The 27,533-nt window shown below is 43.3% G+C and overlaps 1 protein-coding gene across 1 annotated transcript; it reads right to left on the bottom strand.

The window, feature by feature from the left end:
* Positions 1 to 1,699: 1,699 nt before the first annotated feature.
* Positions 1,700 to 27,159, bottom strand: LOC120924885. The gene is made up of 5 exons (XM_040335864.1): positions 27,011 to 27,159; positions 23,330 to 23,365; positions 14,875 to 15,162; positions 11,534 to 11,821; positions 1,700 to 2,119 (listed from the first exon to the last, which is right to left on the bottom strand). Exons 1-5 carry the CDS (start codon positions 27,039 to 27,041, stop codon positions 1,785 to 1,787), a joined length of 978 nt encoding a protein of 325 aa, XP_040191798.1. The 5' UTR covers positions 27,042 to 27,159; the 3' UTR covers positions 1,700 to 1,784.
* Between the last annotated feature and the right edge of the window lie 374 nt (positions 27,160 to 27,533).

Raw genomic sequence — 27,533 nt, forward strand, 5'->3', positions numbered from 1 at the left:
TGGGGGAGGGGGAGGGGGCGAGCAGGCAAGTCAGGACACTCTCTACTTTGCAGATAGAGAAAGGAGCTGTGTGTTAGTGGCCGTCCTGACACTCCTGCTCGCCCTCTCCCCCCTCAAGAGGCTTTCTCCACACCAGGAGGAAAGCCTCGCATTACGGTGAGTAGTTACAGACAGAAGAACAGGAAGTGAGGATTTCTCAGAAGAAATAAAGACATTTAAAAGCAAAATCGAAGGATGAGGTAAGTGAAGGAGGACTGCACCAAGGTAAAGGAAGCTATTTAAGGAAAAAAATATTTCCTTTACAACCCTTTTAAGTTCAGCTCATGACAAATAGGAGCAAAACACAAAAGTATTGCGTTTATAATTGTGTTCAGTGTGTATAATGTTTGGGGGGGTTTTGAGTAATTTTTTAGCAAAAAAATTATGTTTTTTACATTTAGGAGAGAAATGTCAGAATTGGCCTAGGCTGGAAGTAGTTAAAGGGTATCTGAGCCAACTTCACTTTATTATCATTGTGTTGACTCATTGGGGGAGATTTACTAAAACTGGAGCACATAGAATCTGGTGCAGCTGTGCATTATAACCAATCAGCTTATCAGGTTTTATTGCCAAAGCTTAAAGGATAAGTTCACCGTTCGCAACATGTTACATGCTACACCCATATTCAGGGTATAACATATTACGAACAGACCAGCCTCAGTCCCCCCAGCTCTGACAGCTAGCAGGGATCATATTCCCCCCCACTAGCTGACAGCTAGTGGGGGTCTTCTCCTCCCCCCCTCGCTAGCTGCCGCAATTAAAAAAAAAAAAACGCCTGGCCGCATCACTCATTTAGAATCCTCAGTGAATGGAAAACTGCAAACTGACATCCTTTGAACTCTTTTTATTGAACAACACGGCGCTGTGGAGTGCTGTGGTAGTTTATTGAGTCTTACCGTCAGATTGTAGGGCACACAGATACGCTGACAGGTCAGCAGGAGACCTACATGGCACCAGCAATCTGCTGATCACTGGTACAATGCTTTACAATCCAAGAAGTTGTGTTAAGAGACGCCCAGCAGAGCAGCAGCACTCACAACATGAAAGGAGATTTTTCAAGTAAGCTTCTATTGGATTGTCAAATATAACTATTCTTTGTAGTGCTATTACAATGCTGATGTTATAAAATAAAAGTGTATTCTGTGACCATAGATTTCCTTTAAAGTGATATTATAGGTTTGATTTAAAAAAATTTAAAAAATTAAATAACAAACATGTCATTCTTACCTCCACTGTGCAGCTAGTTTTGCAAAGAGTGGCCCCAAACTGCGGCTCTCTCGGCTCCTCCCCGCCTCAGATAACCCCCTCTGGGAAGCACTCTCCCAAGGGGGTTACCTTGCGGGTGGGCTCCTGAGTCCTGCATTCGGCGTCCATAGCTGCCGAGTGCAGGACTCGGCCCACGCCCCTTGGCACCAGCATAATTAGATTTGATTTACAGCAGCGCGAGCCAATGGCTGCGCTGCTATCAATCTATCCAACGAAGAGCCGAGAACCCTGGGCAAAGATCCAGGGCGTTCGCGACGTGGGACTTTCGAGGGCTCAGGTAAGTAAAACGGGGGGCAGGGCGGTAATCGTCACATGTTTTTTTACCTTATGCATAGGATGCCTTAAGGTGAAAAAACAGGAACCTTTACAATCCCTTTAATCTTTGCCTATAGGTAAGATTGTGAAGTAGAAACCTTAAATCCATATAATTTGACTTCCACTGTACCACATCTGTATAAATGATGATGAAACCATTAGGGTTAAAAACAAACCTTGTTTAATTCAAGTTGTGTTAATATTTTCCCACCTGTTACACTGACTATCACATAGTCACTCTGTGATGAGCTGATGTTCCGTCCATTTATTTCCTCCCAATATTTACATGCATATTTTCCAGAAGCATTTTCCAAGGACGCAGATATTTTATAATCAATGTGCAATGAATCCCCTTCATGAATTTTCTTTTTTTCCTGGTAAATCTGTATTCCTTTTGCTGATTTACCAATTGGTGGTGAGCAGGTCAAAGTAAAAGATTCTTCTTTAGTATACACAGTGTATGAAGGTGTCAGTCTAATAGAGGGTGCTTGTGGAGTCTCTAAAATAAGAAGGTTAAAGATTTAAAGATACAGTTTAATTTTGATCGACATTTCTTATGTATTTCTGTACAGCATCTGTTTATTGATCTTTTTCCACATTACATCACTTACAATACAATACAAAAATACTTAAAACACAGATAATACCATCATACTTAAAACACAGATAATACAAACAAACATAAACGGTCTCAATATAACCCCTTCATAAAATGTAACTAGTATTTGTAATGATTATTATTATACTGGGAGATCCCCTTACCCTACGTAATATATGTAGCGCTCACCCCCGAAGAAGCCGCTGGTTATTGAATGGGATGGCAGATTTACCTTATGGCTCTTTCTGAGTTTCTAGGGGTGAAAGGTGCACACAGCAGCAGTAAAGGAATGTCCACGAATAAATGTATTTTTATGTGCTTTTATTACCTAGCCGGGTAAAAACAATCAACAGGTGATGGAAGGAATAGAGATGAAAATAGAACAACAAATTCAGGCATAGTCTCTGGAACAATCCTGTTACCATGCGTAACACTTGGACACCACTCTTACTTGAGTGGGCTTAGCGTGCCCGGATAGGCCTCTCTCACTGACCTAGCAGCCAGAACACTGCTCGAATCTCTTTAGAACAAAGTCTCTGCCACAGACCCTTTTTAAATGAACGTCAGGGAGGTACCTCTGCCACAGGCCCTCTTAAATGACGTTGCGCCTGAATCCTTTCTTTGACGTCGCCACAGGTACCGACTGAAAGAGGAGTCAATCCTTCAGTGTCCGGTCACCTCGATCCCCGGTGGTTCATCAGAATCCTATTGGACCGCCAGCCTCTCAATGGCACTCCTCGGATGGACTCCCCACCGAACAGCTACACTTGCTTGGGATCTTCAAAAGTGGGAACCCAGTCGACCACTGGGTCCCCGTCCTGCTTAAATGCTCCAGACCAAAGTAGGCCCCGAACCAGGAACCCTGCATAGCACACGCATTCCGGCCAGGTAGGCCATAACGTCGGGGCGCTGTGATGTGGCCACCCTAAAGGTGGGTGCCACACCGGAAGAAGACCACACAAAATGGCGTCTGCCTCATAAGTACCCTCTCTAAGGCCCCATACACACGAGAGGATCCATCCGCTGGAATTGATCCGCGGACCGGCTCCAGCGGATAGATCCCCTGGTGTGTACAATCCAGCGGATCTGTTTCCGCGGATTTTTATCCCCTTGGATGGATTTCCAGCGGATAAAAATTTGAAGACATGCTTTCAAATCTATCCGCTTGAATCCATCCCAACGGATTGATCCGCTGGTCTGTACAGACTCACCGGATCAATCCGTCCGAATCAATCCCCCGCATGCGTCGTAATGATTCGACGCATGCGTGGAATTCCTTATATGACAGCGTCGCGCACGTCGCCGCGTCATCATCGCGGCGACGGCGCGACACGTCATCGCGATGGGATTTCGGCGCGGATTTCGATCCGATGGTGAGTACACTCAATCGGATCAAAATCCTCGAAAATCCTCGAGAGGATTTATCCGCGGAAACGGTCCGGCGGACCGTATCCGCGGATAAATCCTCTCGTGTGTATGGGGCCTCAGCATACCTAGCGAGGCCCAAGTCTCCTGATTGGCTGCTGGAACAAAGCACTTATACCTCAACTCCACTGCTGCCACCTACCGCAATGGGGTGGGAAAACACCCCGGCACAACAGAATAAGCCCACAGCACAGCAAGCTGAAACAGAGACACAAATTTGATCCAATTAGCAATGGTCAGAGTCACTTAACTCTCTGACCCCCTCTAAATTTCAATAACACCGGTTCTGAAAAGTAACCAGGCGCTACATATAGTTTCAGGGAGACGAAACTAGTTAAAGGAGGATAGAAATGAAAAAGGGAAGGAAGAGGATGTGACCGGAGACGGAAAGAAAAGAGGAAGAGAGAGCCACTGGGGAGAGAGGCCCAATCCCCCTCATCCACTCAAAAAAAAAAGGTAAAATAAAAAAAGGGAGGGGGGGAGGGGAGGTTTTACCCCTCAGAATTCTCAATGCAAGTGCACAACCTAATAAGGGAAAAGAAAAAAAAATGGTGATATTTAGTGAGACCTTATATTGCTTTATGTTTCAATAGTATTTATTAAAGAATTTCCCATACAAGGATACAGAAAAATAATCTTAACATTTCGTTGTAAAAATGATAATTCAACACAGTGGGAACATAACATCACAGTCCTGTTAAGTGCAGAAAACAAGTGCAAAATCGGGCCAGGGCCCATCAGTGCGCTAATAGGGATTAATCTGGCTTATTACCTCTAGGACCCACATCCCACTAAAAGTCCCGGATCCTGCAGGAGGCCCGCTCGCCCCCAAGGGCCACCCCCCCATCAAAACAAAAAGGGGGGAGCATGGCCCCCAGGCCGCACAGGCCTCGAAGAAAGGCATAGAGAAGAATAGAGAGGAACAGAGAGAGAGGGGGGGGGGCAGATAAGCTAAATAGTGATCCTCTGTAAATGAAGAAAGGACACAAAGGGGTAGGGAAAGTGCTGCTCACCCCTGTAAAGGTAATGAAAAAAGGAAGGGCTCCCCAGTGGGGTTTTTAGGCAGCAAAAATTATATAAACAATTACAGAGACGTACCAATTTGTTGTAAAAAAGTAAAAAAATGTATTTAATAAGTACAAAGTCGTAAAATAATGAACTCTGGTACAGTTTATACTGAGGACACATACATATGAGAATATAGCACCAAAATTACATGACACTGATCAACATGAATGGCTGATCTTCAGGTCAAGTTGTTCCTGACGCGTTTCGACCCCCACATATGGGTCTTCTTCGGAGGAAAGGGTATATGATGCAAACTATAACAGAGAATAAATATATGGTAATAGAATACATAGATACATAGTACAATTTAGGTGAAAAATAAATTTAAAGTATATAGTTATCAACTCACAGATTGTGTTTCTCAGTTCTATTTGGACCAGAGTAAGGTTATAATCCTTTTATCCTGTAGGACCTTGTTACAGCTCCGCTGGGTGGCGCTTCCCCGCTAGGCACCTCTTTATCATGCTCCCTCTATGGCCTCTCAGTGGGGAGGGGGAGACTCAGGGCTCTGCGTTCTCTTTACTCTCCACAAGATGGCGACACTCTCGCCACTGTGGAGGTGTTTCCTCCCCACTGACGGCGTCAGTGACGTTCCCTGGCGCCGTGGGCGTCCCGCGCACATAGCGTAATCCAGTAGTAAATTTAATAAAATATGAAAATTAAAAACACGCTCACATTTGAGTAGATATAAAATCGCGTATAAAAGTTCTGTAGCTGGTGGCTAACACAGCCCGTTCACTCCGGGACTCAGTGTAACGCAGTGGTGTCAGCACGCCGCTTTACCCTACGCTGTTTCGTCTTCGTAGACTTCGTCCTGGGTCACCTTTGGTGGTGTTTTTTACACCATTTGTTTCCTCTAGAGGAGCAGCACATCTTGAGAGAGACTATCAAGCCCCATACACACTATCAGTTTTCCTGCTGGTTTTCTCTTCAGGTTTACCAAAACCATGTAGTAGAAGGGCCTGCCTGATTGCATTCAAATTGAAATGCTTAAGGTTTGACCTCATATTAGATGGTTTTGGTAAACCTGAAGAGAAAACCATCAGGAAAACTGATAGTGTGTATGGGGCTTCACTCTTTGAATCACTTTTCATTTATTTTTGTCACAGAGACTAAATCTTATTTGAGGACTAATTTTTCATTGAATTTCACTAAAATTGGGTTCTACATTCTCTTTGGAGACCTTCTTCATCTTTGATTGTCCACTCAGTGGTCGACACTTATAATATTTGCGCAGCTTGTTTTTTCTTATTTATGTTCATTTTGTGTGTATCTCACATTTTAAGTTGCAGCATTAGTATTTGTTTGGAATCATTTTGACAGCGCAGTATTTCCATTTCTTTCCAGAAAGGTACCATGGGATATATAGTTCTTTAAAAAATTAAGTAAAAAGCAGAGGTGAAGCTTGAAAGCATGCAGGGGATCCCATAAGTTGTGGAAAGAGACGGCCAGCAGAGCAGCAGCAATCACAACATGAAAGGAGATTTTTCAAGTAAGCTTCTATTGGATTGTCAACTATAACTATTCTTTGTAATGCTATTACAATGCTGATGATGCAAAAATAAAAGTATATGCTGAGACTATATATTTCCTTTAATCTTTGCCTATCAGTAAGATTGTGAAGTAGAAACAAACCTTAAGTCCTTATAATTAGACTTCCACTGTACCATATCCCTATTCTACCACATCTCTATAAATATGATATCAGTAGGATTAGAAACAAACCATGTTTAATTCAAGTTGTGTTAATAATTTCCCACCGGTTACACTGACTGTCACATAGTCACTCTGTGATGAGCTGATGTTCCATTCATTCATTTCCACACATGTAGTGCCCCCTTACTTTCAGTATGGGCACTACGCTAAAGTTAGTGGAGAATGGAAGAGTTATTTTGCTCCCATTCACAATTTGCTAAATTTGGGCTGCTGTCATCCCAGAACTGTCCTGTAGGTCAGTCTACGCTCCAGGGGTGTTGGTAGCACCCCTGGGCGACAGTTGGCGCTAGAGGGGTTCTGGCAGAGCCGCTTTTCCCCAGCAGCCAATTAGAGGAGTTTTCCCTCGCGGTGCATGCTGGGGGAGAGTATATCTGTGGCGGACGCCATTTTGTGTGGTTCTTCGCAGGTTCCAGGTTCCAGGTGCGGCACCCACCTTCAGGGTGGGCGCATCCAACGGACCCCGGCGATGGCCTTCCAGGCCGGGGTCGCATGCTACGCGGAGCTACATGTTCCTGATAGGGACCCCAGTGACTTACTGGGTTTCCAACTCTATTGAGGAGATCCCAGGCTGTGTGCCGTTCGATGGAGGGTCAGCTTGAGGAGAACCCGGATGCAGGTTGTCCAACTGGGCTTGAACGAACCATCGGAGATCTGGTGACTGGGATATTGACAGGTACACTTCAACTGTCACCCGGTGACCCTAACTTAATCTACTGGGAGGATTCGCTCAATCCGTTCACCTCACTTAAAGTATTAGGCCTGTGGCAGAGGCTCTAGGGCCTCTGCCACAGGCCTAATACTTTAAGTGAGGTGAACGGGCCATACAGTCGCTTCCATTCCCCGTCCCATCCAACGGGCTTACTTTCAACAGGTGGGAGAACGAGGTAGCCGATAACAAGGTCCTGGGGGATGGGACGGTGGCGACATCAGCAATCATGGTCTCTGGTTCCACCATCTGCTCGGAGGAGAGTGGTTCCGGCCATGGGGCCCCCACCTCTGCGGTGACTGTTCCCGAGAATCGGTCCACTCGGTATTCCCTTGGGGAATCGATCGACGGTATAACCTCGAATAGATACGCCCGACATCTGCGACACTGGGCGATAGGCAGAAGGCGAACGGCCAAATCCTGGCATCAAGGGCAGGCCAGGCCCAACATCTCTGTCCCTTCAGAGGACAACAGCACAAATTGCCCCTTCGTAGACAACCGAATGCCCGTATCCGTCACGGGCACTCCAGACGGGACAGATATAGAGGAAACCCCAGGTGTGGTCATGGGGCGCCTCAGCCCAGCAGGGGCAGTAAGATTTTCCATTGAAGCAGACATCACTCATACGATCCGTTCTTCACAAGGAAATGGTGGTTCTGCTGATTTGGCGCAAAGGTGGGCATTTCTTTCTCTCGTCTGGCGTGAAACTTTACCCACGTCTCATGCAGGGGAGGGTGGCTCCTCCCACTTCAAGAACTTGTCCAGGCATGTTGTAGGCGCGTGCTGTGCTGCACGTACGCCCAAGCTTAGCTGTGGGAGGGTGTAACGGTCACCACCGTTTATGACCTTCCATCACATCCAAGACAGCTTATCGACACTCCAACCATCAGGACCCGATCCCATTTCATTTGCCCAGAATCAAGACGAGACACAGCTCTGTGCTTGTTCCAAATGTAATGATACTTTAATGGTTTCTTCTCAGCTTTTTATACAGTACAAGGCATTAAAGCAACAATGAGATCTCCACCCCCCTAATCACACACTAAGGCTAATTACTTAAACATTCTAGACAGGTCGGCACCGGCCTATAATTATCATGTCTAATCACTGCACATTCCTTAATTAACAGCATAACAAACAAACCCATCACACACTGAGTTTCCTAGGCAGACGTTTCGTCTCCGCATGCAGCTTGACACCTATTCACACCTCTGAGCATCAATAGGTTTTAGACAGTGTTATCACACAATTAAATGTCTTCCAGGAGCCTGACTCAATTAGCATGTCACTAGTCAGGGCTAATCATAGAATGAGTCACTATTGACTGGTCGGGCCAACATCCTGCAGTATCTCAAAATCCTGCAATACGAACTATCAGTGATGTCAAATCTCATGTAATACATGAATTATGATTCACTTGCCACCCCATGCCCAAAAGGCACAGGGTGGACTCAGACCCAAGAGTTATCAGTGACGCTGACACAGGAGTATCCTCCATCCTCACAAAGTCTTTGGGTGTCACGGGTCATTCCGTTACAGAGGGTAACTCCCTCGTAGCCAGACAGTTCTTGATACACGACACTTCGCTCTTTAATAAATTGCTACTCACAATTTCCGTTGCCAGAGGTAACAGCCGATAATCCCGGACGAGCCCCCACGTGTAGCGCTACCCCCTCAGGAGCCGCTGGTTGTTGTTGGGATCGGCATATTAAGTTACCTTTCAGTGTTGTCTAGGGGTGTAGTTGATGAGTAGAGTAGTGAGCGAATGTCCAGTCAATGAATAAAGGTTTTCAAATGCTTTATTTTCAGGCCCAATATGGCCAACATCAACATGAGGTATAGCAAGAAGGTTGATGAAGCGAGAGAGAACTTTGCAGTATCAGGCCTGGATATGGGATAGAGAGAGCAATTCTGCTCTAAACAGCACAATAGTAGTTATTACAGTTCGTCGCCACTCTAGCCAGAGTGGGTGAAGTGCCTCCGGACAGATTTCTGCCACAAGCCTGGCAGCCAAAGTGTCACTTTAGATTGCTGGAAGGAACAGGCCTCTTCCACAGGCCTGGCTCTAGGGCCTCTGCCACAAGCCTAATACTTTAAGTGAGGTGAACGGATTGAGCAAATCCTCCCAGTAGATTGAGTTAGGGTCACCGGGTGACAGTTGAAGTGTACCTGTCAATATCCCAGTCACCAGATCCCCGATGGTTCGTTCAAGCCCTGTTGAACAACCTGCCTCCGGGTTCTCCTCAAGCCAACCCCCCATCGAACGGCACACAGCCTGGGATCTCCTCAATAGAATGGGGAACCCAGTAAGTCACTGGGGTCCCCATCAGGAACATGGAGCTCCGCGTAGCATGCGACCCCGGCCTGGAAGGCCATCGTCAGGGCCCGTTGGATGCGCACACCCTGAAGGTGGGTGCCGCACCTGGAACCCGAGGAGAACAACACAAAATGGCGTCCGCCACAGATATACTCTCCCCCAGCATGCACCGCAAGGGAAAACTCCTCTAATTGGCTGCTGGGGAAAAGTGGCTCTGCCAGAACCCCTCTAGCGCCAACCGTCGCCCAGGGATGGGATGGATCCCTGGAGCGCAGACTGGCCCACAGGACAGTTCCGGAATGACAGCAGCCCAAATTTAGCAAATTGTGAATGGGAGCAAAATAACTCTCCCATTCCCCACTAACTTTAACGTAGTGCCTATACTGAAAGTAAGGGGGCGCTACACAAAAAAAAATTGGTTATATATATATATATATCGTGTTTTTTGCATTAATATTAATCAAAGTGCATTTTTTCCGCAAATACCCTGTGAGAAAATTCCAACACCCACCATTATTTTTACATGTAGGAGTGAAATGTCAGAAATGGCCTGGGGCTGGAAATAGTTAAGAGGTATCTGAGCTCATTGCACTCGTTCACAGTTCTATATGAAAGGAAAACTAGAGAGCCTGACATCCTTTGCGGCTGTTGGCTTGTAATTTTCAATGAACTACCTTGGCAACTGTAAAGGTTCAATCACAACGGCCCTTTACCACATGATCGGCTGTCAGCCAATGAGAGCTAATCACAGGATGTAAACACAAGCTGGTTATCGGCTTTCCTCTTCGTGAGGAGGGAAGAAGAAAACTGATGACCGGCTTCTGTTACAGGGACATTGGTCTTAACGGTGCCCACCAGTGCTGCTAATCAGTGCCCACCAGTGCCACCTATCAGTGCCCATCAGTGCTGCCAATTAGTGCCTCATCATCAGTGTCACCTATCAGTGCTTCCTATCAGTGCTGCCTACCAGTGCCTATTAGTGCCGCCTTTCAGTGTCCATCAGTGACACCTTACAGTGCCCATCAGTACGCCTGTCAGTGCTGCCTATCAGTGCCCATTAGTTCCACCTATCAGTGCCTCCTCATCAGTGCACACCAAATTATGAAATTGTATTTATTTTTTCAAAATCTTTCTCCTTTCTTTGCTTGTTTAGCAAAAAATAAAAAAAACGATTGGTGATTAAATACTACCAAAAGAAAGCTCTATTTATCTGAAAAAAATTGGCCTGGGCAGGAAGGGGGTAAAAGTGCCCAGTAGGCAACTGGTTAATCTTTGCCTATAAGTAAAATTGTGAAGTAGAAAATAAAACTTAAATCAATATAATTAGACTTCCACTCTACCACATCCCTATTCTCCCACATCTGTATAAATATGAAACCATATTCGAAACAAACCATGTTTAATTCAAATTGTGTTAAGGGGTTGGTAATGCAGTGCATACAACCACTGCCAGCCCCTTTGCTAGGATTACATAATGTATATACAATATGCCATTTCCTATGATTCTTCTTATAAATACAGTTTTTCTTATCCCCGATCTTCTGTCATGTGACATTCTGGCACTGTCGTTCTTCGCTGTATGTATTTCAGACAGAGGGAGGGGCTGAGCTCTCCCTCTGACATCTGCCGGCGGTCACGTGACCTCCCTCTGTAACTCTGTAACAAACATCAGAGGAGGACAGCGCTGGGCGGTCACATGACTGCCCAGCAGACATCAGAGTGAGAACTCAGCCCCTCCCTCTGTAATACATACAGTGGAGAAAGACAGCGCTGGGCGGTCACATGACGCTGATCGGGGATAAGAAAAACAATATTTATAAGAAGAACTTTAACCACTTCGGACCCAGGCCATTGTAGAATGACGGCCACAAGGTGGCTCTACAATACTGTGTCCTCAGTAGCCCTCACACTGTGATCAGTTTACATAGGGGAGTGCAAAAACTGTCAGGATATGCCAGGTATTATAAGTGTTACAGGGGGCCAAATCACACAGCACAAGTACTGTGCTGTATAACATGCCTTAAAGAAACAGGATCAATATATTTATTTTTTTGGGTTAACAAATGCTTTAATAATTTCCCACCTGTTACACTGACTGTCACATAGTCACTTTCTGATGAGCTGATGTTCCGTCCATTTATTTCCTCCCAATATTTACATGTATATTTCCCAGAAGCATTTTCCGAGGATGCAGATATTTTATAATCACTGTGCAATGGATCCCCTTCATGAATTTTCTTTTTTTCCTGGTAAATCTGTATTCCTTTTGCTGATTTACCAATTGGTGGTGAGCAGGTCAAAGTAAAAGATTCCTCTTTAGTATACACAGTATATGAAGGTGTCAGTCTAATAGAGGGTGCCTCTGGGGTCTCTGCAATAAGAAGGTTAAAGATTTCATACAATTTAATTTTAAGGGCATTTCTTATGTATTTAATTAATATAGTTTACAAATTTTTAAGATCGTTTTTGAGTACTTTAAAACAGGATTAAAAAGGTTTGCTGGATAGCTCAGGCCCCTCGCATTCCTGGAAAGGTTCCCCTGCTGGAGGCCTTTCCATAATCAAATTCTGGCTTGGCTCTGGGTTGGACTGTCTACTTTTCCCCCGTAACAGCACTTGGGCATGCCAATTGTCCTTGCCAGCACCAAGTACTGCATAGTGAGTATAAGATCTGATAAAAGCATTATTATATATACATATAAGGCAAAGATTGCTGCACAAATTGTATTTTACAATGGATCTTCTTTGAATAATACATTTTTGTGCAGCAATCCTTTGCCTTTTTTCTATATATAACCAGTGGCATGGTTTGATTGCATTGCACATACTGATACTACACGACAGGCATACCACTGTCATCCTACTTTGTTCTGCGACATCAGTCCTACATCGGTCCTATATAAGTCCTACATCCATCTGACTTGAATGAACAGGAAACTACTTTGGTCTGACTTTGTATGTATGACTTGTCCTTTGACCAATCAAAACAATTCCAGTGTAAGATAAATTCCTTTTACTGCTGCTATATTCACCATGTCGGATCCTACTTTTATCCAAAGTAAATGATATTAAATGGGCTGAAGTAGGATCAAAATAGTACAGGGAGCATTTTCCTGCCTAAGATACGTCGGATCACTGCCTACGGCGTGAACGTAACCTACGCCCAGCCAGACACACGTCCAACGTAAACTACGTAAAATACCCCGGCTTGTGTTCCCTGGTGCAGCCTTTTGCATGGATGCTGCTGAGTTACACCTCCTTTATGGGGCATAACTTTACGACGGACGTATGACTTTACGCGCACTGCGTCGGGCGCACATACGTTCGTGAATCGCTGTATCTCCCTCATTTGCATATTTGAATAGAAAATCTATGGGAGCGCCACATGCGTCCAGTGTAAATATGCGCCCACTCTACGCCGGCGTAGGCAAGTTACGTCGGTGGGATGAAGCCTGTTTTTAGGCGTATCTTAGTTTGTGAGTCTGGCGCACAGATACGACGGCGCATATTTGCACTTACGTGGCATATCTGGAGATATGTCGGCGCAAGTGCTTTGTGAATCCGGGCCACTGTATTTTTGACTTTCTGTAGATAGTGATACAATATCCCTGATAAAGATTCTATTAATTATTGAAACGCGTTGGCTTTAAACCGCTACTCGTCACCGCCTGTCTGCACTGGTGGATCATGTAGTGGGCAGTATCACTTTACTCTTGTGTTACCAATATGCAATTTTTCTATATTTGTATTTCCACATGTTATATGCTGAAATTTCAGATGAACTTCTTTTTCTACTAATGTTTATAAATAAGTTATATATTTTTTTATAGAAAATTTGTTTTATTGCCTTAAAAATCCCAAATAGAGGTTCCATATACACTTTCTTATGCTATAAGGGATGATGGCAATTACATGTTCAATTATAGGAGTCACTCTATTTTCCACTTTCCCAATGCTCCCTTGCTAGTGCTGGCATTTTTTCCCGTGGGCTGGGTTTTGGCTATCTTTATCGGCCAGCACAGTATGGTCTCAAACTTGCGCATGCGCAGGAGCTAGTCATCCCAGCACACAGGATTGCCCCATCCACTGTACGCTGAGCTGGCACACAAAGCTCTGTTTACAGTCTGGGGATAGCTGTGAGCAGGCAGGTAGGTATGATTTATTGCAGAAAACACATTGCAAGTCTTTTGTGCAATAAAATGGCTGCCTGCTCACAGTGGTGGTTATATTTACTAAAACTGGAGACTGCAAACTCTGGCACAGCTCTGCATAAAAAACAGTCAGCTTCCAGGTTTTATTGTCAAAGCCTAATCGAACAAGCTAAAGTTAGAAGCGGATTGGCTACCATCAGTACTGGGACAGGGTCGGTCAGTGCCCATGGCAAGGATCCAAAACTGCACCCCCCTCCTCCACTGTTAATACATGCCATAGAATGGGTGTACCACTCTTCAGCTAATGTTTGGACCCTTGCATCCTGTTCCTGGGGCAGCTTCCCCTCCTGCCCATCCCTTGTCCCAGCCCTGGCTACCATGCACAGTTGCACCAGATTCTGAGTGCACCAGATTTAGTAAATCTCAGTGTATCCTAACAGAACTTTAGTTTTAATGTAATTCTGTCTAGGACCTGTTCTTCTTTGTGCTGCCCTAAGTGCCACCCTGTGGTGACAACACTAATATACTTATATAACCTGTTCTTCTTTAATCTGGCTCTGGAAACAGCTACCTCCTATGCTGTTTCACTCCTAAATGTAAGAAAAATTATATTATTAGATTAAACAATAGATTCATAAGAAAGAGAGGGGAGGGAGGCAAAATTACACTGGGCAAACGACCTAGAGTCCAATAGTCAAAAACCAAAAAAGATTATTAGCTAGTTATTGAATAATTACGAGCTGAAAGCTTCTTGTTTCAGCAATTTTCATTACTTTCATGGAGAAATACATGACATGCCTTTTACCATCATGGAGACAGACAGGAATAGAACATAAACAAGTGCATACTTAGATACAGAGGATACTTCCTCTCATATCATAGAATACGTGAACTATACACTATAATACGACAGCGCCACCTACTGCATAGATAGGTATAATGCATACAGTATTGTCAGTTTATTAACAACTTTACATTACATACTGTTGTTCTTTTCCAACAAAAATGACTACAACAAGGTAAAAACCTGGTACTTTCTAGGATGGCACCCAGGGATATAAATTCAAATAATACGCAAATTTATAGAATGTTTTTAAACTTGTATGATATGGCCAATAAAATTTAAAATATTTTTATACAAATGTTTTGAATTTATATCCTTAGTTTTTACCTTGTTGTAGTCATTATTGGATTTAAGTTTGTCCATCTTTTTTTGCTGTTTTTTTTTTTTTTTTGGTTTTAGATATAATAAGTCATTTAATATGTTGTATTACCTGCCACATTAATAGTGATAGACCTGCTCATATTTGACTCTATATAAGTTCCATTTTCAAGTTCCTGGTATAGACACTGGAATGAGCCAGCATCTTGCTTTGTCTTGATTTTAATCTCAAAGTTGGTACAATTTGTACTCTGTTCAGTTGAATGTATTTTTAACCCTTCCTTGTAGAACTCAAATACTTTGCTATTCATCGAATCAGCACTGCAACAAGTAAAATGTACATCTTCTCCCAGCTCAAATATTTGATGGTTTGGTAATACATCAAGTTGAACAATATCAGCTTTATAGAGATAAAAAGAGAGGAACAGATTAAAACTACTTATCAACACACAGTTCGTATACAGATTGGCTGCCAGCATATCCTTATTGAACTGTATACAAATAATGCTTTCATGTTAGTCAATTAGCAAGACATACAACTGTAGCATTATGACATAACTACCTCTAGTATTGCCTATTATTTAAACCATGTGGATACTGGGTAGAAGAACACAAAATGCAGTTTATAGGTGCTACCATCAATTCTGTTACATGCAATAATTTAAAATATCTAAAATAAATAAAGCGGAAGGTAGGGGGAATTTAATGAAAGGGGGGAATGGGGATATCTGCAACTGTAGATTTACTGTTCTCAACAAGTAATCAACCACATTCATACCATCACAGAGTAAGAAGGGGAGCATCTAAATTAGGAGGTAAGTAATATTTGACCCAATGTTCCCATTTTTTTAAATTAGACATTTTATAATTACATTTTTTGGTCACTTTTATTATTGTTTTTATATCTGCAAGCTTCATACTAGTTTTTCATGACTAAGCAATGACTTGTTTTGTTTTTCAGTAAATACATGTTTAAACAGTTTATGTGGATGTTGTGTGATTCATTCAGGTTTTTTATTTATCAGTACTAGGATTGTTGTGCAAAGGCCGTACTATTTGATATACCGGTACTTTAATTCAGATTCCTTAACCTACTGGACAAGTTTGCAAAATGAGAAAAAAGTGCAAGCATTTTAACAACCTCAAAAGCACTGATGAATAGCTTGAAACAAATTAACACTACAGTGTTACATTTGGCACCCTTCAGGGGGAGGGGGAAGTAGATAGCTGTCAAATCCAAGCTTCCGGGGAAAATCACTGCACATTTTGCGGTGATCTACGCAATGTCTGGCAAATCCCCCCCCCCCGCTGTCTTCTGGGAGACACACAGGTCCCAGAAGACAACAGCGCCAATCGTAATGTGCAGCGCGACTCGCACATGCGCAGTAGGGAACCAGGAGTGAAGTAAAAAGTCTTCACTACCTGGTTAAATGAAACAATATAGTGTAGCGTTGAAGTGTGAAACTACATGAATAGTGAAATGTATGCGGATGTGCACAAGAATGATACTAAAACAAAAATTGTGAATATAAAAAAAGTGATAATAAACCACTGTAGGAAAAAGACAATAAGGTGAAAGTGAGTGAATATGAATCCACTCAAACACAAAAAGTGGTGATGGTCCACAAACAATAAACACCGAAGTCCAAAGGGACAAAGGGGGAAGTCCACTTCAAGGTGTAATTTGGAGTGTGTAGTCAAAATGATCTATTCGGATACCCATAGTTACTTCAAAAACTTCCAAGAAGAGGAGGAGGAGTTGTGTGGAGAAACCTGTTTTGGAGAGCTGTGAGAGTGCTGGAGGCTGCTAATCTAGCCAGCAAGGAATGCTAAAACCTTGGAATGAAGAGCCAACCATGAATTTTTAAAGATTCACCATCTGGTTCAACCTGGCCTCCCCATCCACACAGTCCTAGAGCTTAAGGAATTGAGTATTCAGAGCCTGTTTGACCCATTTCCGTATGGTACTTGTGTCCATCATATTTGGCAAGAGTACCCAAATATTTTCTTCTTTTTGAAGTAACTACGGGTATCTGAATAGTTCATTTTGACTACACACTCCAAATTATTGAAACATTGAAGTGGACTTCCCGCTTTCTCCATTTGGACTTTGGTGCGTATTGTTGCTATTGTTGCTATTGCTATTGCTACAGTGGTTTATTATCACTCTTTATATATTCACAATTTTTGTTTTATTATCATTCTTGTGCACATCCAGCACAAAAATGTCACTATTCATGTAGTTTCACACTTCAGCGCTACACTATATTGTTTCATTGCACTTTGTTTGACTTTGTTTGAGTGTTATCAGCTACACTTCTTTTTTTGATTGGGTTTAGCGCAGTATTTTCCCCCCTTTTTACATTCACTGCCTGTTTCCCTTACCAGGAATTGTGGCGGAAGCACCCAGGAGTTGATTTGAAGATTGGCTTCAGGTGCCGACATTGCAGGCTCCCTGGACAGCGCTGTAGGAGGTGATTTCACTACCACAGTTAAAAAAAGAGCATATATCCTGTATGCCATTCAGCTGCAGCACTGATTTATTTATTTTGACAGCAACATGGTTTGCTCTCATGATACATAAATCTGTGACTCCAGCACTGTAGGAGGTGATTTTACCACCACACCTAGTAAAAAAAAAATGCTGAAGCATAGAGGCAGGGGTCGACATAGGGGCGGATCGCCCTATGCTTTGGCATATATTTGGGTGGATGCAGGGCGGTAATTTAATGGTGGGCACACCATCAATCAATTGATTTGAAGGGAGAAATCTGTTAGGTTCTCTTTTTTCGTTCAGCCCACAGGCTGCATGAAAAAAAAGTACATTACAATACATGTCCAACAAGGACCAGTGACGTACTGGTAAGTGGTTATACCAGAATAATGCCTGCAGGTTTAGGTATCATCTTGGTACCGTTTTTTGAGCTGGTAGTTTCATGTAAAAGTAATCCTAGTGGCTAATTAGCCGCTAGACTGCTTTTACAAGCAGTGGGAGGAAATGCCCCCCCACCTCCCGTTGTCTTGCATGGTTTTCTTGGGCTCTCCTGTCCCACCGGGTAACCCGAGAATGCAGCCGGTGGTTCCGCCAGCTGACCATAGAGCTGATCGGGGACCAGAATGGCTCTAATCATCTCTATGGACTAAGAAACTGGAAGCTAGGAGCATTTCATGACTTGGATTTTGCCGGATATAAACAGCACCATTGGGAAATTTGGAAAGCATCTTATCACACCGATCTTGGTGTAGTCAGATGCTTTGAGGGCAGAGGAGAGATCTAGCGTCACCCCAAGCTATTTGCTGATAAGCATGTTGAGTCCATGGAATATTTTATATTTTTCCACAAGTTTTGGGAACATTTTAAAAATTTTGTTTGTTTGTGACAAAAAGCGAGATCTGCAAAATACTCAACATGCCTCTCAACAAATAGCTTGGGCTGTCTACTTTCCAAAATGGGGTAATTTTTTTTGGGGGGGGGGGTTGTGCTATCTAGGCATTTCATGGCTTCCGAAACTGTGATAAATAGTGAGTAGTAAAATCTCAATTTTTGTGCCCTTAGAAATCCTGAAGGAAGTGATTGGTTTTTGGGGTCCTGTATGCGGCTAGGCTCCCAAAAATTCTCACACATGTGATATCCCCGTACTCAGGAGAAGCAACAGAATGTATTTTGGGGTGTAATTCCACATGTACCCATGGCATGTTTGAGCAATATATAATTTCAGTGACAACTTTGTATATAAAAATGTTTTTGTAATTTTTTAATCACTTGTGACAAAAAATGTAATATTCAATGGGCTCAACATGCCTCTCAGCAATTTCCTTGGGGTGTCTACTTTCCAAAATGGCATCATTTGGGGGGGGGGGGGGGTTACATAGTTACATAGTTAGTCAGGTTGAAAAAAGACACAAGTCCATCCAGTTCAACCACAAAAAATAAAAAAACAAAATAAAAAACACAGTAAAATCCTATACACCCAACTCCATACCCACAGTTGATCCAGAGGAAGGCAAAAAACCCCAGCAGAGCATGATCCAATTTGCTACAGCAGGGGAAAAAAATTCCTTCCTGATCCCCGAGAGGCAATCGGATTTACCCTGGATCAACTTTACCTACAAATCTTAGTACTCAGTTATATTCTGTACATTTAGGAAAGAATCCAGGCCTTTCTTAAAGCAATCTACTGAGCTGGCCAGAACCACCTCTGGAGGGAGTCTGTTCCACATTTTCACAGCTCTTACTGTGAAAAAACCTTTCCGTATTTGGAGGTGAAATCTCTTTTCCTCTAGACGTAAAGAGTGCCCCCTTGTCCTCAGTGTTGACCGTAAAGTGAATAATTCAACACCAAGTTCACTGTATGGACCTCTTATATATTTGTACATGTTGATCATATCCCCCCTTATTCTCCTCTTCTCAAGAGTGAATAAATTTAGTTCTTCTAATCTTTCCTCATAGCTGAGCTCCTCCATGCCTCTTATCAGTTTGGTTGCTCTTCTCTGCACTTTCTCCAGTTCTCCGATGTCCTTTTTGAGAGCTGGTGCCCAAAACTGAACTGCATATTCCAGATGAGGTCTTACTAATGATTTGTACAGGGGCAAAATTATATCCCTGTCTCTGGAGTCCATACCTCTCTTAATACAAGAAAGGACTTTGCTCGCTTTGGAAACCGCAGCTTGGCATTGCATGCCATTATTGAGCTTATGATCAACTAAAACCCCCAGATCCTTCTCCACTACAGATCCCCCCAGTTGTACTCCCCCTAGTATGTATGATGCATGCATATTCTTAGCCCCCAAGTGCATAACTTTACATTTATCTACATTAAACCTCATCTGCCACTTAGTCGCCCAATTAGACAGAGCATTGAGGTCGGCTTGTAAATTGAAGACATCCTGTAAGGACGTTATTCCACTGCATAGCTTGGTGTCATCTGCAAAGACAGAAATGTTACTTTTGATCTCAGACCCAATATAATTTATAAATATATTGAAAAGTAAGGGTCCCAGCACTTAACCTTGGGGTACACCACTGATAACCTTGGACCATTCAGAGTAAGAATCATTAACCACGACTCTCTGAATTCTGTCTTTCAGCCAGTTTTCTATCCATTTACAAACTGATATATCCAATCCTGTAGACCTTACCTTACACATGAGCCGTGTGCGGAACTGTATCGAACGCTTTTGCAAAATCCAAATATATCACGTCCACAGCCACGCCTCTGTCCAGGGTTTTACTTACCTCTTCATAAAAGGAAATCAGGTTTGTCTGACAACTTCTGTCTTTCATGAATCTATGCTGTCTGCTGCTTAAATAGTTTTTTTCCAGCAAGAACTCATCCATGTGGTCTTTTATTAAACGTTCCAGTATCTTCCCAACTATAGAAGTTAGACTAACAGGTCTATAGTTACTTGGTAAAGACTTTGTTCCCTTTTTAAATATGGGCACCACATTGGCCCTGCGCCAATCCAGTGGTACTATTCCTGTCTTTAATGAGTCCCTAAATATTAGATACAGTGGCTTTGAACTGCCCTGACATTTTAGCACCTCAAGAAATGAGATAGGCAATCATAAACTAAAAGATACGTAAATTACAGTAAATGTACCATAGTTTTTTAGACGCTATAGCTTTTGCGCAAACCAATAAATATACACTTAATACATTTTTCTTTTACCCAAGATATGTGGCTGAATACATTTGGCCTAAAAGTCTGACCAAAATTGAGTTTATTGGATTTTTTATTAACAAAAAGTAGAAAATATGTTTTTTTTCAACATTTTCGGTATTTTTACATTAATATGCCTTAAAACAATTTTTCAGTCCTCAGCACCAAGGTTCTAGCAACCATCGCCAGCGTCTGTATTATATGGTGCAGGAATACCTAGGGGCAAGAGCAGACTTGGAGACCTTTCCAACAGAGCATCCACTGGGTTACTGGGTTTTGATGAACACACAGGAAGAAGAGGAGGAGGAGGATTGTGTCAGCATGGATGTAGAGGATAACACGCAGCAGTCTTCAAGGGATGGTTTTCAGTCCCCAGAAACCTGCTTTAGAAAAAGTACTGCAAGCAGTATCTTTGGGGTGGTGGAGGAATGGTGTATACACTCATTGGAATGCATGGGCAGCACTGCCGAAGCACCTGAAAAGCACTTCAGCATTGGCGCTTTTAACCTTTTCTTCGTCTGCTAGCGTGGGTTTAAAGTGCCCTGCTAGCGGCTGAATAGCACCGCTAAAATGACAGTAAAGCGTCACTAAGACTAGCGGCGCTTTACTGCTAGCGCGGAGCGGCCCCAGTGTGAAAGGGATCTAACAGTGTACATTTGCTGTCCCCTCAAAATAACTTAACACGCAGCCATTAATGTCTAAACCGGGTTTAGGTCTGGAGACATGCTTGGCCACTCCATCACCTTTACCCTCAGCTTCTTTAGCAAGACAGTGGTCGTCTTGGAGGTGTGTTTGGGGTCAGTATTATGTTGGAATACTGCCCTGCGGCCCAGTCTCTCCGAAGGGAGGGGATCATGATCTGTTTCAGTAAGTCACAGTACATGTTGGCATTCATGGTTCCCTCAATGAACTGTAGCTCCCCAGTGCCAGCAGTACTCATGCAGCCTCAGACCATGACACTCCCACCACCATGCTTGACTGTAGGCAAGACACACTTGTCTTTGTACTCCTTACCTGGTTGCTGCTACACACGCTTGACACCATCTGAACCAAATAAGTTTATCTTGGTCTCATCAGACCACGGGACATGGTTCCAGTAATCCATGTCCTTAGTCTGCTTGTCTTCAGCAAACTGTTTGCAGGCTTTCTTGTGCATCATCTTTATAAGAGGCTTCCTTCTGGGACAACAGCCATGCAGACCAATTTGATGCAGTGTGAGGCGTATGGTGTGAGTACTGACAGGCTGACCCCCACCGCTTCAACCTCTGCAGTAATGCTGGCAGCACTCATATGTCTATTTCCCAAACACAACCTCTGAATATGACGCTTTGCAAGGGCACTTAACTTCTTTGGCGACCATGGCGAGGCCTGTTCTGAGTGGAACCTGTCCTGTTAAACCGCTGTATGGTCTTGGCCACCGTGCTGCAGCTCGGTTTCAGGGTCTTGGTAATCTTCTTATAGCCTAGGCCATCTTTATGTAGAGCAACAATTATTTTTTTCAGATTCTCAGAGAGTTCTTTGCCATGAGGTGCCATGTTGAACTTCCAGTGACCAGTATGAGAGGGTGAGAGCGATAACACCAAATTTAACACACCTGCTCCCCATTCACACCTGAGACCTTGTAACACTAATGAGTCACATGACACCGAGGAGGGAAATGGCTAATTTGGCCCCATTTTCAATTAGGAGTGTACTCACTTTTGTTGCCAGCGGTTTAGACATTAATGGCTGTGTGTTGAGTTATTTTGAGGGGGCAGCAAATTTACACTGTTATACAAGCTGTACACTCACTACTTTACATTGTAGCAAAGTGTCAATTCTTCAGTGTTGTCACATGAAAAGATATAATAAAATATTACAAAAATGTAAGGGATGTACTCACTTTTGTGAGATACTGTAGGTTGCTTGCAGCACTGGCATCCTGGTCACACTACCCTGTCCTAAAGTGTGTGAAGAAAATTTTGCGTTGTGTGATTTGATGAACCTTAATGTATTGCTCACTTGGATTTTGGCAACACTACCCTGTCCAAAAGCATGCAAAAAAAATTGTGTGTTGGATAGAAGAAGATCCTGGACTGCCGCATCTTCTTAAAACGATGTCTTTATTGTACAAATGAAATCCAAAAAATAAACCAAAACCATACAGTCAAAATGAAGTGAACAATGGGAAAAAGGTGGCTGACATGTTTCACATCATGTGATGCTTACTCATAGCCCAAAAAAATGTGTGCACTGTGGGATTTGATGATTTGATGAACTTTATTGCAATATTTACATCAGAGAAGTGGGATTTCTATTTACAGTTGAATGACTCAGTGAAGGGGGCACACCCCTCCTTCTCGGGAAGTAGAGCCAGATCTTGATTCTGCAGAAGCAGCATAGTGCTGAGAATTCCTATCAGGTATGAAAGTCCCCTTATTTTAAAGCAGTTGTTCACTCACTGACTTAATAAAAGCACAAATACCTGTCCAGGGGTCCAGCACCGTCCTCACCCAGGTAAGTTCTTTACTAGCCTTCAGGTTCCTGGTGCTGCCATACTAACTGTAGACGGCTCGCTATGCTGCTTTTTGGCTTCACAGCCAGCTGGCCACTGCACATGTGTGAGCCGCACTGCGCTTCGTGGATGGTCGTGCAGTCTTTTGGGACCTGTGACATGTCCCAGAAGACTGCGGGGAGGGTCAGAGAGGGAGAACTTTACCTAAATGATCCAGGCGGAAGTGGGAGCAGGAACTTGTCAAAACCGGATACCCACTCCCCCTAAAGTTCTGCTTGTAATATAACCAATAAAATATATCTATATCTATATCTAGGCCCCTTTTCCCACCAGTTAGTAGAATGCACATAGTATGTAACTAAATTTATAGAACAGATAACTTTAAATTTGCCAGGTATAATAAAATATTTACCTGTCGCCAAGAAGCATGGGACAAAGAAAAACAGCCCTGAAATAAGAAGATAAACGTTATAGAGTAGAACCAGCAAGGGCTGTAGGAGGACAACATTTACAACCAGTATAGAACAGACATGAAGCATACACTTAAAGTGGTTGTATAGTCTTTATTTGAACTTTTACCTCCAGGTAAGCCTATAATAAGGTAAAATAATGTAGGTAAAAAGAATATCTCCTAAACCTGTAGGGCCAGACTCAGAGACAGCGGCGTATTTTTGTGCGGGCGTAGCGCATCTACGCCGACGTAACTGAGAGGCAAGAGCAGTATTCACAAAGTACTTGCTCCCTAAGTTACGTCGGCGTAGCGTAAATGGGCCGGCGTAGGCCCGCCTAATTCAAATTAGGAAGGTAGTGGGCGTGTTGTATTAAAATTAGCCGTGACCCCATGTAAATGATTTCCCGAACGAACGGCGCATGCGCGCGCATGCTCAGAATCACGTCGCATATACTCCCTAAGATACCTCAGCTCAATGCTTTCGACGTGAACGTAACCTACGCCCAGCCCCATTCACGTACGACTTATGCAAACGACGTAAAATCCAACAGCTGTTCCGACGTCCATACCCTAACATGACTTACCCCTGCTTTATGAGGGATAACTATACGCCGGACGTACGCCTTACGTAAACGGCGTAGCTTACTGCAACGGGCGCAAGTACGTTCGTGAATCGGCGTATCTAGGTAATTTACATATTCGACGCGTAAATCAATGGAAGCGCCCCTAGCGGCCAGCGTAAATATGCACCCAAGATACGACGGCGTAGGAGACTTACGTCAGTCGGATGGAGCCAGAATTCCGGCGTATCTGGTTTCAAGAATACGGCGCATAGATACGATGGTGCATCCTAGAACTTACGCGGCGTATCAACACATACGTCAGCGTAAGTTCTCTCTGAATCTGGCCCGTAATGTTTAGGAGATATTCCCCCTGCTATGCGCCGCTGACTTCAGTTGCGCATGCGCAGCTGAAAGCCCGGCAGACGCCGGACCTTGCCGGAAAGAAATCTCCCGCGCGTAGTGACGACATTACGGCTCCAGCCACTCAGAGCGATGGAGCCGCGATACCCGGAAGACCCGCCGTGTCAAAATGTCAATTGCCTCGGCGTGGACCGGGTAAGATACCGACGCCTCGTTCTAAGGTAAGTATTTCATAATGAGCTAGTATGCGATGTCTTACAGGTATAGTAAAAAAAAAGTGCCAGCGGGTTTACTACCGCTTTAAAGCTATTGTCTGCTTTATTACTATGTAAGGTTAATCAAATCAAAAACAGAGGCTCCTTTATTTAAACGAAGACCTGAAGAAGCTACTGTTATAAAACATACTCAGTTATAGACCTTATGCACACGGGGCATCTGTAAAAACACCTCTGAACGCCAGAACTGCTGGCAAGAAAAGGCTGTTCTACAAATGTGGCAAAAGCCGTGTATTACACACTCATTTAGGCCCTTTTAAGTGTGTCTAGTGTTTGAGCATTAATTCATTCTATTGGCCAAAATGTTCATTTATTCTGGCCATTTAAACACATTAAGAGCCCATTCACACCTTGGCGTTTTGTCGCCTGTAGCGTGACGCGCACAAACGCCAGAGGGACCAAAATACATGTAAGGCTATGGGCATGGTTCACATCTGAACGCCGATGCGCCTGACGCGCATCGCATGTAGTCAATAAAAGTTCCGGACCCTTTTTTGTCTCGCATATCGCGCGATATGCGCGTATTTGAGCGTTTCCATTTCCCATAGAAAGTAATGGAAACGCTCGATTCAAGCGACTTGCGCGACAACGGGCGTTTGCTACGGGCGTTTCGTCAATAGAACTTGTCGCCCATGCAGAAGATTAAAAAAATCTACCAACATAGCAACAAGTGATGAAAAGATGATAGTTTTTCCTATTGGCTAAAAAAAAAACGTCAAAGTACAAAAACGTCGGACAACGCTGTATGCAAACGCGCATATTAGCATGAATATGCGCGACAAAACGCCGGAAAAAAACGCCGGAAAACGCTGCTATTGCCTACGCCTAGGTGTGAATGCAGCCTTATACTCAAACGCTAAACGCATCTAATGTTTATGAAAAATTATGCATGTTTAGATGTGTTTAGATGTATTTTCCGCTTTTTCTGCTCTTAAGCTACTCTCAAGAACACGCCTTTTAGTTTTGTATTTTTTTTTCAGTCTGTAAACGCTCCTCCTCTAATATGCCTGTAAACGCCTATGTGTGCATGGACACAAAGGCTTACATAGAGCTGCAAAAAAAAAAAGTATGCTCAACGCCTGTAAAAGCGACCTGTTTTTTTAGCTTTGTGTGCATGAGTCCAAATAGGCATTCCCACGCAGAAATTATATTTTATTTGGTCACCACTAGTGGGTTGAATTACCCACTGACTTTTTGTAGTTTTTTTGTAACTCATTGGTGATTTCTCACTGCTTGAATTCCCTAACACCTGCCTTGTCTTTGATGACACCATACTTTTTGCTTCATGATCTCCCTCGCGCGCAACCCACCACTCCACTGCACTGCCTCTGTGCTTAGTGATGACAATTTGTGTCTGGGTGGCAGGAGACTGTGACATGTGCAATCTGCATCTGGTGGCATGTGACTGTGGCAATTTGCATCTGGTGGCAAGTAACTTGTGGCAATCTGCATCTGGTGGCATGTGACTGTGGCAATCTGCATCTGGTGGCATGTGACTATCTGCATCTGGTGGCATGTGGCAATCTGCATCTGGTGGCATGTGGCAATCTGCATCTGGTGGCATGTGGCGTGTGGCAATCTGCATATGGTGGCATGTGGCAATCTGCATCTGGTGGCATGTGACTGTGGCATGTGGAAATCTACATCTGGTGGCCATCTGCATCTGGTGGCATGTGGAAATCTGCATCTGGTGGCAAGTGGAAATCTGCATCTGGTGGCATGTGACTGTGGCATGTGGCAATCTACATCTGGTGGCATGTGGCAATCTACATCTGGTGGCATGTGGCAGTCTGCATTTGGTGGCATGTGGAAATCTGCATCTGGTGGCAAGTGGAAATCTGCCTCTGGTGGCAAGTGGAAATCTGCATCTGGTGGCAGGCAATGTGGCAAGTGGCAATCTGGTGATAGGCACCGTGGAAAGCTGCATCTGGTGGCAAGTGACAAGCTGCATCCGGTGGCAGATTCTGCATTATGTTGGGTTCAACTATTTAATTTTATATTACAATATAATAACAAAAATAATGCACTTCAATCATCCTGACACCATATTAACAATGGTGTTGTGATAATTGAAGAGCTAACACCAGCCATTTCCCAACAAATTGGCTGAGAAAAAACACATCGTCACCCCCCTCGGGCCTTGGCAAAATTTTCATCCACAAAGCCAGTTCCCGATGCCAAAAAGGTTGGGGACCACTGATCTAAAGTCAATAAAAAAGTAAAAAAGACATCATAATTGCAGCAGTGGCAGCCAGAGCAAAGGACCTTGCTGCTAGAGTAAAATAATAAGGCATTGATAGAGATTCCTTTTACCTGCATCCACAGAAAAACAAAATATTGAATTAACAATTAACCTAACTCACCAAAAAAACTTTAACACACCAAACAATTCTCTTTTAAACATCATAGAGAAATTACTTAACTAAAAATGTATAATTACTTACCAAATTGTATTACAATTATGCTTGTCATCATCCTCTTTTACCTAGATAATGATCAATCCAAAATAACCCACCATGAGAAAACAAAGAGCCGGGAAACAATGTGGAAAAACTAAAGAACCAAAAGAAGACTGACAAAAGTCTGTGCATAGTTAGCTGTTGTTAGGTAGGTAAAACAAACATATGATAGAATAACACAGGAAACCCAGGGGTGTCCAGGAAATGTATGACTGGTCTTGTTAAGTCAGTGTCTCTTTCATTATGACTTTAAAATTCTATTATTAAATGTTAAAGTTAGGTTAGGTCTAAAGAACTGGTGCCACTGCCAACCTCTAGCTCAACAGGAATGACTATATATCTCACAGTCCCTGACATACAGAAATGACCAGAAAATATTTTGTGGCCATTCCGGGATCTTTCCAAATTTGCCATACTCTCAAAAACATCTAACTTCTAATGCCGCGTACACACGATCGGTTAAACCGATGAGAATGGTCTGATGGACCGTTTTCATCAGTCAAAACCG

Source organism: Rana temporaria, chromosome 1, assembly GCF_905171775.1.
Source record: "Rana temporaria chromosome 1, aRanTem1.1, whole genome shotgun sequence".
Classification (NCBI taxonomy): domain Eukaryota; kingdom Metazoa; phylum Chordata; class Amphibia; order Anura; family Ranidae; genus Rana; species Rana temporaria.